Source organism: Bison bison, unplaced genomic scaffold (genome assembly GCF_000754665.1).
Source record: "Bison bison bison isolate TAMUID 2011002044 unplaced genomic scaffold, Bison_UMD1.0 scf7180017864105, whole genome shotgun sequence".
NCBI classification, from domain to species: domain Eukaryota; kingdom Metazoa; phylum Chordata; class Mammalia; order Artiodactyla; family Bovidae; genus Bison; species Bison bison.
In genome coordinates, this window is record NW_011494677.1 from 7,640,452 (window position 1) to 7,659,275 (window position 18,824).

An 18,824-nucleotide genomic window follows, 5' to 3' on the forward strand; every position below is an offset into this window, starting at 1 on the left:
GGGGCAGCGCTGGGCATGCGTGCCGGGCGGCGGAGGCGCTGACAACGAGCCCGAAGCGGCAGCCACGCGGGCGTGGGCGGCTGGTCCAGGCGGAGGCTCTGGGAGGCGGGGGCGGGGCGCGGGGGGCGGCCCTCCTGGCTCAGGTAGGAGCTGCGGACGCCAGGTTTGGGGCGCGGAGCCCCAGCCTGTTGTTCTGCGGGGCCTCCTCCCACTCCCGGGGGCACGCGGCCTCCCGTCCCGCGGGAAGTCGGGGCTGCGGTTCCCTGCCCGAAACGCTTAACCCGGTTACAGCTTCTCGGGAGCATTGTTTCTGAGGCCGGAGGTTCAGTGAGCAAAGTTTTGGGTTGGAAAGCGGGGAAATTCGAATTGGAGAGCTGGTCGTGCCTCTCCTGAGCCCCCAAACTTACATTAGCTGTAGCCACACGGACCAGGTGTGTGGAGTTTGGGGAACCGTGGCGCCCAGCCAAGTAAAGGCTGTGATTTAGGCGCTCCTTCACGGATTTTTTTGTTTTTTTTCAACTGCTTCTTGGAAACCTACTTTGGAATGATTCCTAATCTTGAGTTATAATAGTTTTCTGCAGAGTTTAAAGACATTTTCCAAAACAAGTCGCTGCGGTACTTTTTCCCCTTCCACTTCTACATTGCTGTCTTTTCATGGGTAAGCAGTCTCTTCTCAGCTTGCCGGCTATTCAAAGCAATATGGGCCCCTGCGAGGCTCAGGCAGGCAAATGAAGCAAGAGAGGAAAGAGTTGAAAGGTTGAAAGAAATCAAATGATAAAGTGGATAAATGATAAAGTCAAATGATAAAATGGGAGGGATGTGGGCTTTGCAGTTAAAAGATTTTCAGTGAACTTTTGGCTTCTCAGTGGGGAACACGTGAACTCACTGAGTTGTGGCAGTGATGTGTGTGTTTTAATGTAAAACGGGGAGGTTGATGTGTCCTGTTTACTACACAGGTCAGTCCATATGAAACTCTATAGATGCGGAGTAGTCTTCTGAGAAAAAGGTGGAAAAGTTAGGCAGAGCATGTGATGGTGAAAGACATTAAACCTTCTGTTCTAGGGACCATTGAACTTTACCCGTACCACACAGGTCGCTTTTGTTTTGGAGGCTTTTACCAGCATTTTAGGTCTGGAATAAGGAGCACCTGGTTTAGGAATCAGTCTCCTGGCGTCCAGGCTGTCTGCTTTCAGCTGTGTGATCTTAACTCTGCCTCCTCAGGTGTAATAGGATAAATACCTGCTATCTCATAGAGTTGTGAGAATCGAATGCTGTTAACATCCAGGTCTTTGTAAACTGTAAGACTTTTATTTAAATCTGTGTTAAAATCGTGATTATAAAAGCCTGGGTTAGTAATCTGTCTTTACAAAGTGAAATCAGCAAATGTTTGTTGTTTTAGGCTTGTTTCCCCCACCGCGTCATTGGGGAATTCTTTCTTGTTCTAATACACTTTCCCTCCCCCAAGACTGTCTTCTGCCTTCCTCACCTGGGTATAATCACTGGGCTATTTCTTTTCAGATCCAAGTCAAAATAAGAATTCTGAAATAACACGTTGGTCTAGCTTTGCTACTTAAAAAGTCACTTTCACAAACATTTTCTCATTTTATTCTTACAGTTGGGCTAGATGTAGACAGCATGGTGGTATCCTCATTTTACTTATGATGAAATTGGATTTAGAGAGGTCTAGTGGATTCCCTAGGTCATGTTACTGTCAGGGGTCAGAATTTAGGGTGGTCTTAGATTCGAGGTCCAGGGTCAGTGATTCTTCTTTCCTTAACTAAAGTTTGACAAGTTTATTTCTTATCAGTGCTTTTATAAAATTTTATTGAAGTATAGTTAATTTACAGGTGTTTCTAATTTCTGCTGTATAGCAGAGTGGCTTAAACATACACTCTGTCATATTCTTTTCCATTATGGTTTATCACGGGATATTGGACATAGTTCCCTGCACTGTGCAGTAGGACCTGTGTATCCATTCTGTAGAATAGTTTGCATTGGCCAATCCCAAACTGCCAGCCCTTCCCTTCTCTCCTCCCCTTCTTGCTTGACAACCACAAGCTTGTTCTCTACAATTGTGAGTCTGTTTTTGTTCCATAGATGTGTTCCTTCAGTCATGTTTTAGATTCCACAAGTAATGAAATCATATGCTATTTGTCTTTGTCTTTCAGACTTAGTGTGATAATCTCTAGGTCCAACCATATTGTGCATATAGAGTATTTCGTTCTTTTTCATGACTGAGTGATATTCAGTGCTTACATTTTTAACTTTCAGCGCACTAAGTCACGTTTTATTTATTCATTGCTTTTTAAGCGAGGGGCTGAGTGCTTTCATGTTCTCAAATGTAAGCTGCTTACATGAAGACAAGGATTTATCTTCCAAAACTTTCCAAAGGCTGCAGTGCAGTACCGTGCCCCACAAATAGAAGACATTTAATAAAGGCTTGTAAAACTATTAACAGAGAGGCTAGGGCAATTTAAAGTTCTTCTGTTGTTAGTCATTTACAAAATATTTATTGAGCTACCCCATGCCTGAAAGCTTTCAACGTCTTAGAGTCTCTTTTTTGTCACAGAAGGGTGTGTGGGGTCTGGCTACTCGCCGCTCAAAAGCCCGTAAGCAGTCCAGGTTGGTGGAAAGGAAAGTTTGCTTATTTGAAATAAAGCAGGCTGGGGGAGGGCATATGTCTGTCCAAAGGCCGATTCGCTGTGCCGCCCCTCCCTCTCCCCCCGCATTGGCGGTGGGGCAAGAACTTTTATAGATAAAAGGGGGCTGTCGCAGAAACAGCACAGTCAGCTCTGACAGTTATCTTCACTTTGGTCATCAGACTGACCAGCGTCACCTTGGTTGCTTTAGGTACAGTTAATCTTCAGTTCCGGGGTCCATTTGTTCACATTTCTTTGAGGCCAGTTCTCAGAATTGTGGCAGCTTCTGTTGTGGGTACAGTCTGGTCATCATGTAGTAACTTCTCCCACCTGGGGTTTCAGTATCCGTAAGACAAGCTCACAGGATATGGCTCAGAATATTATCTGTAGTCCTTGAGAAGGAACTAAAGGTCCTTGACTGTGCTTAATGACTCAGTTCAGTTCAGTCGCTCAGTCGTGTCCTACTCTTTGTGACCCCATGAATTGCAGAACGCCAGGCCTCCCTGTCCATCACCAACTCCCAGAGTTCACTCAGACTCACGTCCATCGAGTCGGTAATGCCATCCAGCCTTCTCATCCTCTGTTGTCCCCTTCTCTTCCTGCCCCCAATCCCTCCCAGCATCAGAGTCTTTTCCAATGAGTCAACTCTTCACATGAGGTGGCCAAAGTACTGGAGTTTCAGCTTTAGCATCATTCCTTCCAAAGAAATCCCAGGGCTGATCTCCTTCAGAATGGACTGGTTGGATCTCCTTGCAGTCCAAGGGACTCTTATTTAGTCTCCTTTGATTGTTTGCCCTTGCTTCTTCATTTCTCACTTCTCTAAGTAAACTCTGAACCTTTCCACAGACAGAAGGCAGGCAGAGGACTTGGGGGTGGCAAGGACATTAGGGTCCTGCTCCTTTTCATTTCCTCTGAGACTTCGCTTATGAGCTTATGAACACTAGTCTAAAAAGCGTAGAAATCATTTACATAGTCATCTCGTGTACTTCTGAGACTCTCCGTAGCGTTGTAGGGAGAGTTCAGACAAGAGAGGAGTGTTTTAAAATTCTTCTTGAATAACCTGTGGTTTCTCTGGTTGTACTGAAATTGCTCAGAATGTTGAATTTTAAAACGGAAGAAAACCCAAAGAGATCTATCTAGTCCCACCTCCTTCCAAAGCAGAAGTTTTCTGTAGCTATTTCTTAACAAATATTAAGTCAGCCTCTTCATTATTTATGGTAGAGAGTCCATCTGTGCTGCTGCTCAGTCACTTCAATTGTGTCCGACTCTGCAGCCGCATAGACGGCAGCCCACCAGGCTCCTCTGTCCCTGGGATTATTCAGGGACAAGAATACTGGAGTGGGTTGCCATTTCCTTCTCCAGTGCTTGAAAATATACCTTTTAATTAACAACTAATTCTGATGGTTCTTTTTTTGCAATGAGCCTAAATCTGTCTCCTAATTTCCACCCAGTGCTTCTGAAGCACCATTCTCCAGTAGGAATACCGTGTGAGCTGGGAGTGTCAGCCACAAATGTAATTTCAATTTTCTAGTGGCCGTAATTTAAGAAAAAAGAATAAATAGGGCAAATTAATATTTTACTTAACCCAGTATATCCACAATATTATTACATTAATCTCTAGTTATCACATAATCCATTTAAAGTATTTCAGTAATTTAGAACGTTTTTTTGCTATATTGAGTCTTTTTAGTTTTTTGGCTGCACCTCATGCCATCCAGGGATCTTAGTTCCCTGACCAGGGACTGAACCTGTGTTTCCGGCATTGTCAGTGCAGTCTTAACCACTGGAGTATCAGGGAAGTCCATGTGTTGAGTCTTTTTAAATCTGGTGTGTGTTTTACACTTAGAGTACATCTCAACTCTGTCCCCGCTTAAGGTGCTCAGTTGGCACTTCAGCCAGTGGCAGTCATCTTGGACAGCATAAGTTCTGGCGCTTTAGAGAATAATCCTGTTTTTCTTTACCAGTGCTTGGCACATAACAGGCATGAATTAAATATTTTTTTTTTAGTGAATGAGTAAGTGAATGAATACAAGTCCTAGAGAACTAGTAATAAAAGGCAGTTTTGTTTGGGAAGTAACTTTTGTTGACACCTGTGGATTTGGCATATAGATTTGAGTGACTTGAATCTGTATTAAAACTTATTTTTACCTTTGCAGCATTATGGATCCAAGCCTTTTGAGAGAACGGGAGCTGTTCAAAAAACGAGCTCTTTCCACTCCTGTAGTAGAAAAACGTTCTGTGTCTTCTGAGGCATCATCATCAAAGAAGAAAAAAGCAAAGCTAGAACATGGAGGATCATCGGGCTCTAAACAAAATTCTGGTTAGTAGAATTGACTATTTAGTTTTTATTTTTCAGGGAACCACTTAGTCATGGTAAGTTCATTTTTTAGTTCAACATTCGTATTGATTCTTAGTTTGTTAAGTATAAGGGCTGGAATGATGAGGTTTTTTTTGCTCTTAAGATGTTAATAGTTGTTTTGTAATTAGAATTTAGGTTATCTTTAAAAAAAAAAGTTCATTGAGGTTTAAATTATGTACCTTATAGTTCGCTCATTTTAAGTGTATAATTCAGAGATTTTTAGTAAGTTTACAGTATTGTGCAGCTGTTACTGCATTGAATTTTTGAACATTTCCATCACCCTCAAAAGATTCCTTGTGCCAATTGGTAGTCACTCCTTGTTCCCACCTCAGCCCCTGATAACTGATAATCTACTTTGTCTCTTTGCCTTTTCTGGACATTACCTGTAAATGAAATTGTACAGAATATGTTCTTCAGTATGTGGCTTCTTTTTCCTGACATCTGTTGAGATGATAATGTTGTTCTTGTTCTTTGTTAATACGGTGCTGTGTGCTGTGCTGTGCTCAGGCTTTGTGACCCTGTGAACTGTAGCCCATCAGGCTCCTCTGTTCATGGTATTTTCCAGGCAAGAATACTGGAGTAGGTTGCTGTTTCTTGCTCCAGTTAATTAAATGGCAACCTACTCCAGTTAATTAATATGGTATTAATTAATTGATTTTCAGATGTTAAACCAACCTTGCATTCTTGGAATAAAGCATACTTGGTTATGGTGTGTAATCCTCTGTTGTGTGATTCAGTTTGCTGATACTTTATTCAGTGTCCATCCGTGTCGTCCCATATATCAGCATTTCATTGCATTTTTATTGCTAAAGAGTATTTCACTAGATGGATATACCACAATTTGCCTGTCCTTTTCCTGTTAATGGACATTTAGATTATTTCTACTTTCTGGCTGTTAAGAATAGCGCTGCTGGGAAGATTCATGTACAAGCCTTTGTGTGGGCGTGTGTTTATTTTCTCTTGGAAAGAGACCTGAGTGGAATTTCTGGGTTATGTGGTAAATTTATGTTTAACTTTTTAAGAAACTACCAGAATGGCTGTACCATATTACATTTCACCGTTAATGCATGAGGAATGTATTTTTTCTCATCCTTGCCATTTTGATTATAGTCTTTCTAGTGGGTGTGAAGTGATATCATTGTGGCTTCAATATGAATAGAATTCCATGTGCTATTAATCATTCATGTGTCTTTTGATGAAATGTGTATTCAGATTTTTTTTTTCCTATGAAAAAATTGAGTTGTCTTCCTATTGATTTGTAAAAGTTGTTGTTTTTCTGGAGGCAGGTAGAGGGGCATGCTATGGCTTGTGAGATCTTAGTTCCCTGACCAGTGATTGAATCCAGGCCTTGGGAGTGAAAGTGTGGAGTTCTAACCACTAGGCAAGCTTGTGGAATTCCCTTACATGTGTTTCTGGTGTCATATTTAAGAAACCTTTGCCTAACCTAAGCTCATAAAAATATTTACTCCTGTGTTTTCTTCTAAGAGTTTTATAGTTTTAGCTCTCATATTTAGGCCTGTGATCCATGGGGTTGATTTCTTAATGAGTGGTTTTAATGTAAGAGTCTAAATTCATCTTTTTGTGGTTATTCATTTGTCCCTGTGCAATTTCTTGAGGAGGGGAACCACTTGCTTCTCACTTTTGACTTGCATTGGCACCCTTGTTGAATATCAGTTGACTACAAATGAGTTTTTTTTTTTTCCTTCTGGAATCTCAGTTAGTTTCCATTGACTCATGATTTCCGTTGACATCATGCAAAGATGGGCACAATAATGGACAGAAATGGTAGGGACGTAACAGAAGCAGAAGATATTAAGAAGAGGTGGCAAGAATACACAGAAGAATTATACAAAAAAGATCTTCACGACCCAGATAATCACAATGGTGTGATCACTCACCTAGAGCCAGACATCCTGGAAGGAGAAGTCAAATGGGTCTTAGGAAGCATCACTACGAAAAAAGCTAGTGGAGGTGATGGAATTCCAGTTGAACTATCCAAATCCTGAAAGATGATGCTGTGAAAGTGCTGCACTGAGTATGCCAGCAAATTTGGAAAACTCGGCAGTGGCCACAGGACTGGAAAAGGTCAGTTTTCATTCCAACCCCAAAGAAAGGCAATGCCAAAGAATGCTCAAACTACTGCACCATTGCACTCATCTCACACACAAGTAAAGTAATGCTCAAAATTCTCCAAGCCAGGCTTCAACAGTATGCGAACAGTGAACTTCCAGATGTTCAAGCTGGATTTAGAAAAGGCAGAGGAACCAGAGATCAAATTGCCAACATCCGTTGGATCATCAAAAAAGCAAGAGAGTTCCAGAAAAACATCTACTTCTGCCTTATTGACTACATCAAAGTAGTGGATCACGACAAACTGTGGAAAATTCTTGAAGAGATGGGAATACCAGACCATCTGACCTGCCTCCTGAGAAACCTGGATGCAGGTCAAGAAGCAACAGTTGGAACTGGACATGAAACAACAGACTGGTTCCAAATAGGGAAAGGAGTACGTCAAGGCTGTATATTGTCACCCTGCTTATTTAACTTATTTGTAGAGTACATCATTTAGAAACGCTGGACTGGATGAAACACAAGCTGGAATCAAGATTGCCAGGAGAAACATAAGTAACCTCAGATATGCAGATGACACCACCCTTATGGCAGAAAGTGAAGAAGAACTAAAGAGCCTCCTGATGAAAGTGAAAAACTAGAGTGAAAAAGTTGGCTTAAAACTCAACATTCAGAAAACTAAGATCATGGCATCCGGTCCCATCACTTCATGGCAAATAGATGGGGAAACAGTGACAGACTTTAGCTTTATGGGCTCCAAAATCACTGCAGATGGTGACTGCGGCCATGAAATGATGCTTGCTCCTTGGAAGAAAAGTTATGACCAACCTAGACAGCATATTAAAAAGCAGAAATATTACTTTGCGAGCAAAGGTCTGTGTAGTCAAAGCTATGGTTTTTCCAGTAGTCATATATGGATGTGAGATTTGGACTATAAAGAAAGCTGATCACTGAAGAATTGATGCTTTTGAACTGTGGTGTTGGAGAAGACATTTGAGAGTCCCTTGTACAGCAAGGAGATCCAACCAGTCCATCCTAAAAGAAATCAGTCCTGAATATTCATTGGAAGGAACTGATGTTGAAGCTGAAACTCCAATACTTTGGCCACCTGATGTGAAGAACTGACTCATTTGAAAAGACCATGAAGCTGGGAAATATCGAAGGCAGGAGGAGAAGGGGATGACAGAGGATGAGATGATGACAGAGGATGGCATCACGGACTCAATGGACATGAGTTTAAGTAAACTCAGGGACTTGTGATGGACAGGGAGGCCTGGCGTGCTGCAGCCCATGGGGTCACAAAGAATTGGACACAAATGAGCGACTGAACTGATGCCAGTACCACAGTCTCTTGATAGCTGTAGCATTCTGGTAACATTTTGGAATTGGGAGGTATAAGTCCTTCAGTCCTGTTACCTTTTTCAAGGTTGTTTTGGTTTTCCTGGATCCTTTGCATTTCCATATAAATTTTAGGATCAGCTTGTTTTCATTTGTGAGAAAGTCACCTGTGATTTTGATGGAGATTGCATTGAGAATTGCTACCTTAACAATAAGTCTTGCAGCCAGTTAATATGGCTGTCTTTGCATTTATTTAGGTTTCTTATTTCTTTCAGCAATGCTTTGTAGTATTTAATGTGTAAGTCTTGCTCTATTAAATTCTAAATTTTTTTTTATATTGTGAATGAAATTATTTTCTTAATTTGGTAGTTGGATTGTTAATTGCTACTATTAGAAATACACTATATTTGTGTGCATTGATCTTGAACTCTGCAACTTTGCTGAACTCATTATTTCTAGTTTTTTTTGTGTGAAGTTTTACGGATTATGTGAGATTGGGGCTTCCCTGGTGGTCCAGCAGTAAAGAACCCACCTGCCAGTCCAGGGACCAGGATCAGTCCCCGGGTCAGGAAGATCCCTTGCAGAAGGAAATGGCAACCCACTCCAGTATTCTTGCCTGGGAAGTCCCATGGACAGAGGAGCCTGGTGGGCTACAGTCCACAGGGTTGCACAGTCAGTGCGGCTTAGTGACTGAGCACAAGCACGTGGAAGATAATGGCATTTGTGAATAGGAAGTTTCACTTCAGCTTTCCAGTGTAAATACCTTTTATTTCTTTTCTTGTCAATATTGGCTACTAATAGTAGTAAGTGTGAACATCTTTGCCTTGTTCCTAATCTTAGGGGGAAAGCGTTCAGTCTTCCATGTTGTAGTATGTTGTTAGCTGCAGGAGTTCCCCTCTATTTCGGTTTAGTTTGTTGAGAACTTTTACTATAACTGTGTAGTGGCTACTATTAAAAACTTGTTCAGCATCCATTGACATGTTTGTTCTTTTTCTTATTAATGTGGATATTATGCTAATTGATTTTAAAATGTTAAACCAACCTTATATTCTTGGAATAAATTCTACTTGGTTGTGGTGTATAATCCTTTTTATTTGTTGTAGGATTCACTTTGTTGATGTTTTGTACAGGATTTCTGTATCTCTATTTGTGAGGGATATGATATGGTCTGTAGTTTTTTTGTGCCTTTTGGGGTATTTCTGGCCATAAAATGATTTGTGAGGTATTCCCTTTTCCTCTGTTCTCTGGAAGGTTTTGATAAAAATTTCTTCTTAAATATTTGATAAAATTCACATGGAAAGCCTTTTGGGCCTGATCTTTCCTTTGTGGGATGCTCTTCATAGAAATTTCTTCATATAGATCTGTCCAGATTTTCTGTTTCTTCTTGAGTTAATTTTTGTACTCTGTGTCTTTCTTAGGAGTTTGTCCATTTCATCATCTACGTTTTCCAAAGGTTTTCAGACTGTTCCCTTGCAGTGCTTTGATTTCTGTATGATCAGTAGTGCTATCCCTCCCCACTTTAGTTTCTGATTTTAGGAATTTTGTTGTTGTTTATTTGTTTTGGTTAGTCTCGCTTAAAGATTTGTCAATTTTGTTGATCTTTTTTTTTTTTTTTTAATAAAAGCTAACTCTTTGTTTCATTGCTTTTTCTCTGTTTTTCTGGTTTTTAAAAATTTTATTTCTACTTCATAATTTCTTCCCTTCTTATTTTGGATTTAGTTTACTCTTAATATATTATTTTTTAGAGAACTAGATCAGTGTAACTTAGTTCACAATAGAAATTATTTACCTACTTCAAAGTGTAGCAGTAGTAATCTTTACTGATGTCGTCTTGTTATGTGGTTTTCAGACTGTTTTACTAACTGATATTAAAGCAGAGCCAGTCTTTCTATCAAAGCAGGTTTATCATTCTTTCTAGCACATACATTAGATTTGATTATCTCTCCTTTTAGTTAAATTTAAATCAAAATTCTTTTTGTTCTTAATTTTTTGGCTGTCTTGTGCCCCCCAGGGATCCTGCCTATTGCCCCTGCATAAGGAGCATGGAGTCTTAACCACTGGACTTTCAGAAGTCCCTTAATGAAATTCATATTGAGTTAATTCATAGTAAAGAAAATTTTGGGCTTCCCAAAAGGGGTTCAGTGGTAAAAAAAAAAAAAATCAGCCTGCAATGCAGGAGACGTAGGAGATTTGAGTTTGATCCCTGAGTTGGGAAGATTTCTTGGAAAAGGAAATGGTAACCTACTCCAGTATTCTTGACTGGAAAATTCCATGGACAGAGGAGCTTGGCAGGCTACAGTCCGTGGGGTCTCAGAGTCAGACATGAATGACTGACTAAACACACATACACGAACAAAATTTTAGAAACTGTTTTAAGCATTAGCAGAAATCTACTCTTAGAACGAGTCTCTTTTATCTACTTAAGAATATCTTTTGGAGAAGGAAATGACGAGCAACTCCAGTGTTCCTGCCTGGAGGATCTCATGGATGGAGGAGCCTGGCGGGCTACAGTCCATGGGGTTGCAGAGTTGGACACAACTGAGCATCTGAACAAGAATATCTTTGCTCCAAAATCTCAGTGGTTTAAAACAGCAAAGGTTTGTTTGTTTCATATCACGTGTTTGTCATATGTTGACAGGGGTCTTAACTCATTGTAGTCACTCAAGGACCCAAGCTGACATAGTAGGTGATACTTCAAATGTTGTTGGTTTCAATGACTGAGGGAAAGAGAACTCTGGAAAATCTTGCCTGGCAGTTAAATGCTCTGGTTTGGACTTCCCTGGTGGCTCAAATGATAAAGACTCCGCCTGCAATGCAGGAGACCTGGGTTTGATCCCTGGGTCAGGAAAATCCCCTGGGGAAGGCAATGGCAACCACTCCAATATTCTTGCCTGGAGAATCCCATGGACAGAGGAGCCTGGTGAGCTACAGTCCATGGGGTCGCAAAGAGTCAGACACAGCTGAGAGACTAGCACTTGGAGGTGACACATACCACCTCATTGACCAGACCTCATCACAGGGCTGTGTACCCCACCACTTCCATGTGCTGAATGAGAGGGGAGCTGGAAATACTGGGTGTAAACAGCAAAGACTGCCATAGCACCCTAGCCTGGGTCATTATCACTGGATTGTCAGCTGCTTGCCGGGTCTCCTGGGCTCGCCTCTCTCGTGGCCATTCTGTTTACCTCTGTTCTGAATCTGAGCTCAGTGTTCTTACACTCGGTCCTAGTGCCACTGGCTTGGAGCCCCTCCAACATGCTTTGCTTTCTTTTGCCTCTTGGTCTTTGGTCATAATATTTCCTCTTAATAGAACTTTCTTTCTTACCTCCTTCCCTCTTTCCTTTGGTGAGCTCCTATTTCTCTCTAAGGTTTCAGCCTAAAAGTCCTTCCCACTTGCCAGTTTGTGTTCATTGTTTAGCCTTTGAATTCCCACAGCACTCCCTGTTCTGACAAAGCTGTTTGTGCTACTGTAATTGCATGATTGTGCGTGCTTAGTCTGCTCAGTCAAGTCCGATTCTTTGCAACCCTTTGGGCTGTAGTCTGCCAGGCTCCTGAGTCCATGGGATTTTCCCCATGGGAGATTCTCCAGACCAGAATACTAGAGTGGGTTGCCATGCCCTCCTCCAGGGGATCTTCCCGACGCAGGGATTGAACTTGCGTCTCCTGTGTCTCCTGCATTGCAGGCAGATTCTTTACCCACTGAGCCATGATTACCTGTTTGCTGTTGTAACCTAATCACTCTCACATAGAAGCACGCAATATGTATTTTTTGAACGAGTTAAATAAATTACAGAGTAAGGTAGGGAAAAGATAGTGTTCATGATCAAAAAGTCTGGTTATTAAAGGACCTGTATGCTTCCCATCCGTGGCATGGACCCCAAGTTTTTCAATTTATGAAAATGTGGTTTTAACAATTGCTCAGAATTGCTCCTGGTTACCAAAATATTTTGTATATCTAAGTTTCAGAAGTCCTTTGAAAGTTGATTATGTGATTTGTGTTAGTTTCTAATGTTAGGAGAAAAATATAGAAAAATAAATACTCTAGGTACTTCCCTGGTGGTCTGGTGGTTAAGACTTGACCTTCCAGTGCAGGGGTGGGTGCAGGTTCGATCCCTGGTCGGGGAGCTAAGATCCTACATGCCTAGTGGCCCAAAACAGAAATAGAAACGATATTGTAACAAATTCAATAAAGACTTGAAAATAAATAAATACTCTGGATAAGCGATTTCAGACTGGCATGTAGGGCTCTTTAAATTGAAAATGATATTTATTTTTCACTTCACATATCAAATTTTTTCTGTTTTGCCATAATTTTCAGTAGCTTCTTACTCTATTAAGTTGATGTGACGCATTTAGTGACAGGCTGTTGCTTCCATTTTTGTTGTTTTGAATAATGCTATTGTAAAACATCTTTGTATCTTGAGTTTTTTTCTTTTGAACTAATTTCTCAGAATAAATTTCCAGAGGTGATGTTTCTGGCTTAAGGGCAGTTGTAGGGGTTAAAACCATACTTTGGTTTGCTCATGGCTTGTAGCGAAATAGTATCAGGGTTATAAAATTTAATACTATACAGCCTTTGGCATTTCAATAAATAAAACTGCCATATTAACAAGTGTTAAGTGGTCCTATCTTTTGACATTTTTAGCAGTTTTTTTGCATTGGGTATCTTAGTTCTTGAGAGTGTGAGTATGAGAGGCATAATGAAAGGACAAGCTTAAGACGTGAGATTAGGAGGTGTGCTAGTGAGTTTCAGTTTGAAAATAGCTTGTCTTAGATCATGAATTTCTTACTAAAGAGTAAGTTGGTTTTATGAAATGTGTATGCAAGTGTCCTTGTGACCTTGCTGAGTATTTTGAGTCTTTCACACTAATTCTACATAAAACTTAAGTCTTTAAAACTCTGAAAGTTGTCTGTAACTAACTAGGAAATACTGCTGCTTAATAAGTAGGGTCTTACATGTATGTGGAAGTATTTTACTTTGGACCTAGATAAGCATTTTAAGTAGTGTTTTAATTACCAAAACACAATAGCGACAGTACCGTTTTTTAGTCCACATGGTTTGTTTAGGTGTAAGTCGTTTTGGGATCATTAGCCTTTCTTTTGTTTTTCAGTTTACCTCTTAATGCTTCTTAGAATTGAATTCTAAGAATCTAATCCAGTTTTTGAAGTGTCATTTTAGTTTATTTTTAAAAATCTATTTATTTGGCTGCACTGTGCGGCTTGTGGGTTCTTAGTTCCCCAGCCAGAGATTGAACCCAGGCTCACGGTGGTGAAAGCGTCCAGTCCTAACCACTGGCCTATCAGGGAATTCCCTGAAGTGTCATTTTAAAACAGGTTGGTCAATTACTCACATTTGTCAAAGTTTTATTGTATATTTAATGAAGTGGATACAGACACAAAAAGTGCATATTTAGCTTGTTTTTCCCTTCTAGTAGAAATCTTTTAATTATTCATAGTCGATATTATAACAGCTGGTCTCAGAAATTTTTCTTTTTTTTTCTCAGTAGTTGAAGACTGTTTTCAGAGCTTTTGTTCATTCTGTGTAGAGTACTAGACCACTTCAGTTTCACGTTTTCTGATGTTGTCCATCATACTTCTAATAGGGTTTGGTTCGTTTTTCAAGTCTTTTACGGTTTTGTTTTTCACACAGCAGCAGCAATCAAGCACTTCATAAAGAAAAGCCAGCACCACTAAAGAAACCACTGTAAATATAAATAAAAGCAGAATGACAAAGCAGGCAGTGTTCCAGTTATCATGAAAAGGGTAGATTTTTTGAACTTGAAAACCAAGGTACTGATAAACAGAGGTAGTGGTTTCATTCCAGAGGCTGGAGCTCAGTGAGGCCATTCTTAGAGATTCTGCTTCTTATATCGCTCCTTTTAATCTATAGAAGGTAGAAAATGAATATATGTAACCAGACTCAACGAATTTGTCAGTTAAAATCTCAGTTCTAAGATTTGTTAGTCAGTTTATATAGACTGCATGAATCTTCCTTATTTTCTGTCAGAATTAATACCAAAATGGTGTTCTTGAATTTTTCTATATTTCTGTTTATAGAGTATAAAATTCTATAAACCATACCATGTTTTTTTTAAAATATATATCACTTGTTAGACAAGTGTTTATCTTCAAGATTCATATATAGAAATTAACTGCTAATGGAGGGAGAAAAAAGGCAGCTGAATTGGTTTAAAATTTGACTAAAGCGGAAGTCACAGAACTGTTACCTAAAAGAAAAAAAAAAAAAAGCAAAACTTAGCATTTTAGAGTTGTGTTCTTCAAACTGCCCCCAGAAAAGCTTTTCTCATACCTTTGTAGATCCTTCTCACCTTCCTGGTTCAGTGTATTCTGTCTTAGTTCCACGCCTTTAAACTTCTGAGACAGGTGATGTAAAACAGGAACTAATGGCTGAGTGAAAAATAATAGAGAAAGAAAAGCCAAATAATGAGTTTTCAGAATAAGGGTAATATAATTTTAGATTAAAGTTACCTATGAAGAGACCTTAATCTTAGGATTTTTTTTTGTTTTATATATATATTTATATATATACATGCATATGATAGTCTTAAATATTTCATAATTCTTAAATGGCCTATGGACAGGAATAGTTAAGGGAAAAAAACAGGCAGATTCAGCATTCCACAGGTATGTATTGCTAAATTTTTATTCCATTTCACAAAATTAGCCAGGGAGTTAAAGTTTCACTATTCTTGCATTGAGCTTTGCTCCTGTTGACCCGATACTGGTTGGGCCTTAAGTGGGACCATAAGGATTGAAGATCTGATAGTATTAAAAATAAAAAATGACTTTTTATTATCTTAATCTTCAAAGATAATCTTTTTAAGCTTTTTGAAAGAAGTTCTAAAATACATAAATACTAAGAAACTTTGAAATGAGAGGAAAAAACCCCAGAGTTCCACTTCCCTAATTCAGTGACTGTTGTCAGATTGTATGCTTTCTTTTAGGAAAGAAATGAATTATTTAGTGTGGGTTTTTTTTTTTTGCTACATAGTTGTAAGTAGACTTTTATTCTTGTAAATAAGTGTTTATTGATTACCTGCTGTGTAGTAAATACTTTTCTAAGTGCTAGAAATAACTTGTGTGTGAGAGTATGTTTCATTTATAGACAATTTCAAGGTAGTGTGAAAGTGTGTGATAAATACCCCCATACTTATAATGCAGCTTCATTTCTCAACTCTTGGCCAGTCTATACCTCTGCCCACTTCCATCCCATGGAATATTTTGAGGCAGATTCCAGACATCATGTCACTTCATCTAGGAATATTTCAGTATGTATATATTTAGAGGTGAGGACTCTGTTTTTAAATATAACTGCAGTATCATTTTCAAAAAAGATTAAAGCTTAAACCCCTTGCCCCCTCAAATGTAACAGTTTAATTCCTTAGATTTCTCTGTTTTCCTTATAAATATAACTTTAAAACTTTGCTGTTAATAAACTAATATTTTCTAAGCTTTTTTTTTTTTCTTTTCTTTTTTAAATCTGATTTGCTTGGCAAGTCGTTTCATCTCTGGATGGACTTGGTTCCTTCCTTTCTTCTTTCATGTATTTGAAGGTTAAATTGATGATCTGAGGGCAAAAGTAAAGGTTCAAGTTCATTTCTTCTTGTTGGATTTAAGAATCCTTCCGTTTTATGATGCTTGGTGACCTTTCATCTTGAAATGAGAGACAGGAGGCTAATGGACAGTAATTGAATCAATTGCTTATGGGAGACACAAAAATACACTGTCTGGCCCATGGGTATCTGATAACTTACAGTTTTGTGGTGGTTACTGTTTAGTCCCTTAGTTGTGTTCTACTCTTTGATTTGTTACCCCTATTCTTTGCGACTGTAGCCTGCCTAGGCTCCTCTGTCCAGTGGGATTTCAGACTATGTCAGGAGACCCAGCCTTTCAAAGTTACTTTTCTATCTTTTGGTTTTTTCTTTTCCAAGTACACCCTAGGAGAAGGCAGGGTTTCTGCATTGCACAGCTCCAGGGAGTATCAGTCACGTCCTGTGTGTGGCGGGGGCCTTTCAGATAGAATACAGTGTACTCTGGGGTTGTGCAGTGTGAAGGTCCTGATAGCCTACCCTTCCTCCTCTGCATGGTCACTGCCTCTGATCTTAGCACCTTTTACACAAATAGTCAAGTAACCTATAGAAGCTAACTCAGAGACAAAAGTTACCTCCTTTTGACCCAGCCTTGCTGATAAGAGTAGTGTCATGTATGCGTGTGCACAAATGCCTGAGTAATGAAAAAAAAATCCTTTTGAATTTTTAGTACTGCTAAAATGCAGATATTCCTTGGAGGGGTAACACAGATTGTTAGTTATTTTTGCTTCAGTATGAATGAGTTTTAGGTTCTTTTTGAAAAGCAGAGCGAATAGAGGAGAGGGAGAGGAAGAAGATGAAGGCCTTGGGGAAATCGGGGTAAGGGTGTCTTATGTGGATGCGTAAAAACAGGGAGAATTGCCTGAGCCCAATCTAGTAATTTTACCTTGGCCCGCCTAGGCCTCTCCAGCACAGAGAAAAGTATTCCGTAGGCCTTTCAGGTTGTGATTCCTTTATAAAATTTGGAAATTTCGTTTGAAATGTCTTAATCTGACATGAGAACTGACTGCAGGGAGAATCACGGCAGGGGAGGGAGGAAGGAGCAGAGTGAGGCAGTTTCCTCGTTTTACCTCTCAGATTTAACCTATCCTGATCATTAACTTAAACTTCTGTTTTTCATGACTGATTTCAGAAACGTTATCCTAGCAATTTTAAATTAAAAAATATCATTTATAATCTTATCTCCCTAACATATCAAACTTTTAATTTTTTTTTTTCCTCCTAGAAATTGGCTGTGTAAAATGTATAAGTCATGCCTGGTTGAAATTATGCTGAATTTACTCCTTTGTATTTTAATTTATTTTGAGTAACTCTTCTAAAATTTGTGGATAGAGAGGGGAGAAATTATAGAGACTTAATAATTAAGTTATTATTTCAAAATGAAATTTTAGAATGATTAGAAAGTTGGCTTAAGGAACTTTGTATTCTGTTTATTTTTGAGGTACAAGTGAACTGCTTAAAAATTTTTCGGGTCCCCTTCTCCCTTTAAAAAAGAAAAAAAGAGAGCGGGAGGGAGGGAAAGAGATGGAATGGGAGAGATGAGGAGAGAAGGGGGCAGAGAGACACACACGACATTCACTTACTTGAGGCTGACTTGTACCTGTCATTAAACTGTTCTACTGGTTACATTAATACAGTATAGTCACACAATCGAATGTTATGTGTGAATGCGCAACTGTAGTGACCCAGAAAGATCTTTAGGATATGTTGTTAACTGAACAAAGTGCAGGCCAGTATGTGGAGGAAAAAGGGAAATAATATGTATTTTTAGTTACTTGTATCTGCACAGGAATCTTGGGGATATACACAAATTAATAACAATGATTACTTGTGGGGTTGGTTGGAGAGTAGAGTCAGGTGATAGGGATGTGTGTGAAACTTGTCAAGGTGTACCTTGTTATAATCTTTTGGTTTTTGAACCATTTGAATTTAGTTATTCAAAGCTAAAAGTACTCCTTGCCTTTGGCTTTTAACAGTTTATTGTGTTTAGATTACTTCTAAAACAGAATAAGTGACTGATTAGATTGCATACTTTATCCACATGCAAACATGCTTATAATAATTATTCTTGGAATGGTGACTATGGATAGACGTGTATGCCACCTCCAAGGGTACCTGTAAGTTTTTTGCCATGTATCTAAGCAGTTTCCAGAGTACATACATAGCAGGTTTATGTTGTGAATGATGACAGTTTGCCATCTGTGAATGTGTTGATTAACTGATGAGCAGCTCAGAACATTCACCCTTTAGTTAGCTTCTGGGCATAACCTGGAAAAAGTAAACCCTGTAATATAGATTTATTTTCCACCTTACATGTAATATGGTTTATTCTTTCATAGTACACTAAAACTCTAATAATTTTGTGTGTTTAGGTTAAAATCTAAATTGTTGATGAATTAGACATAATTAGATATGTATGCAGAGGGGCTTCCCAGGTGATACTAGTGGTAAAGAACCTGCCTGCCAATACAGGAGACATAAGAGACATGGATTTGATACCTGGGTTGAGAAAATCCCCTGGAGGAGGGCATAGCAGTCCACTTCAGTATTCTTGCCGGGAAAATCTCATGGACAGAGCCGCCTGGTGGGCTACAGTCCATAGGGTCGCATGGAGTCGGAGACGACTGAAGCGACTTAGCACGCACGCGGGTATGTAGAAAGTCATTTACCGATAGGATTTTCTTGTATTGTGATACTGTTTTTGAAATTAAAATGTTAATTTATATGAAGCAAATGCTGTAAACATGCCTTAGAGAAAGTGAGAGAGAACAGTCAAAGGTGGGAACAGTCTGTTATACATATATATAT

The 18,824-nt window shown here is 39.3% G+C and overlaps 2 protein-coding genes across 2 annotated transcripts in view; one reads left to right on the forward strand and one right to left on the reverse strand.

Annotated features, from left to right (window-relative positions):
• GTF2E2 (general transcription factor IIE, polypeptide 2, beta 34kDa) overlaps positions 1-18,824 on the forward strand; it is an 80,780-nt gene continuing 61,956 nt past the window's right edge. The window contains exons 1-2 of the mRNA XM_010838815.1: positions 1-143; positions 4,796-4,959. Coding sequence (XP_010837117.1) covers positions 4,800-4,959 — 160 coding nt within the window. The 5' untranslated portion in view covers positions 1-143; positions 4,796-4,799. The remainder of the gene's footprint in view (positions 144-4,795; positions 4,960-18,824) is intronic.
• The window catches only part of SMIM18 (small integral membrane protein 18), a 9,617-nt gene continuing 4,442 nt past the window's right edge, over positions 13,650-18,824 (reverse strand). The window contains exons 2-3 of the mRNA XM_010838813.1: positions 14,717-14,814; positions 13,650-14,290 (exon numbers count right to left, since the gene is read on the reverse strand). Of these exons, the coding sequence (XP_010837115.1) occupies positions 13,957-14,253 (297 nt within the window). The 5' untranslated portion in view covers positions 14,254-14,290; positions 14,717-14,814 and the 3' untranslated portion in view covers positions 13,650-13,956. The remainder of the gene's footprint in view (positions 14,291-14,716; positions 14,815-18,824) is intronic.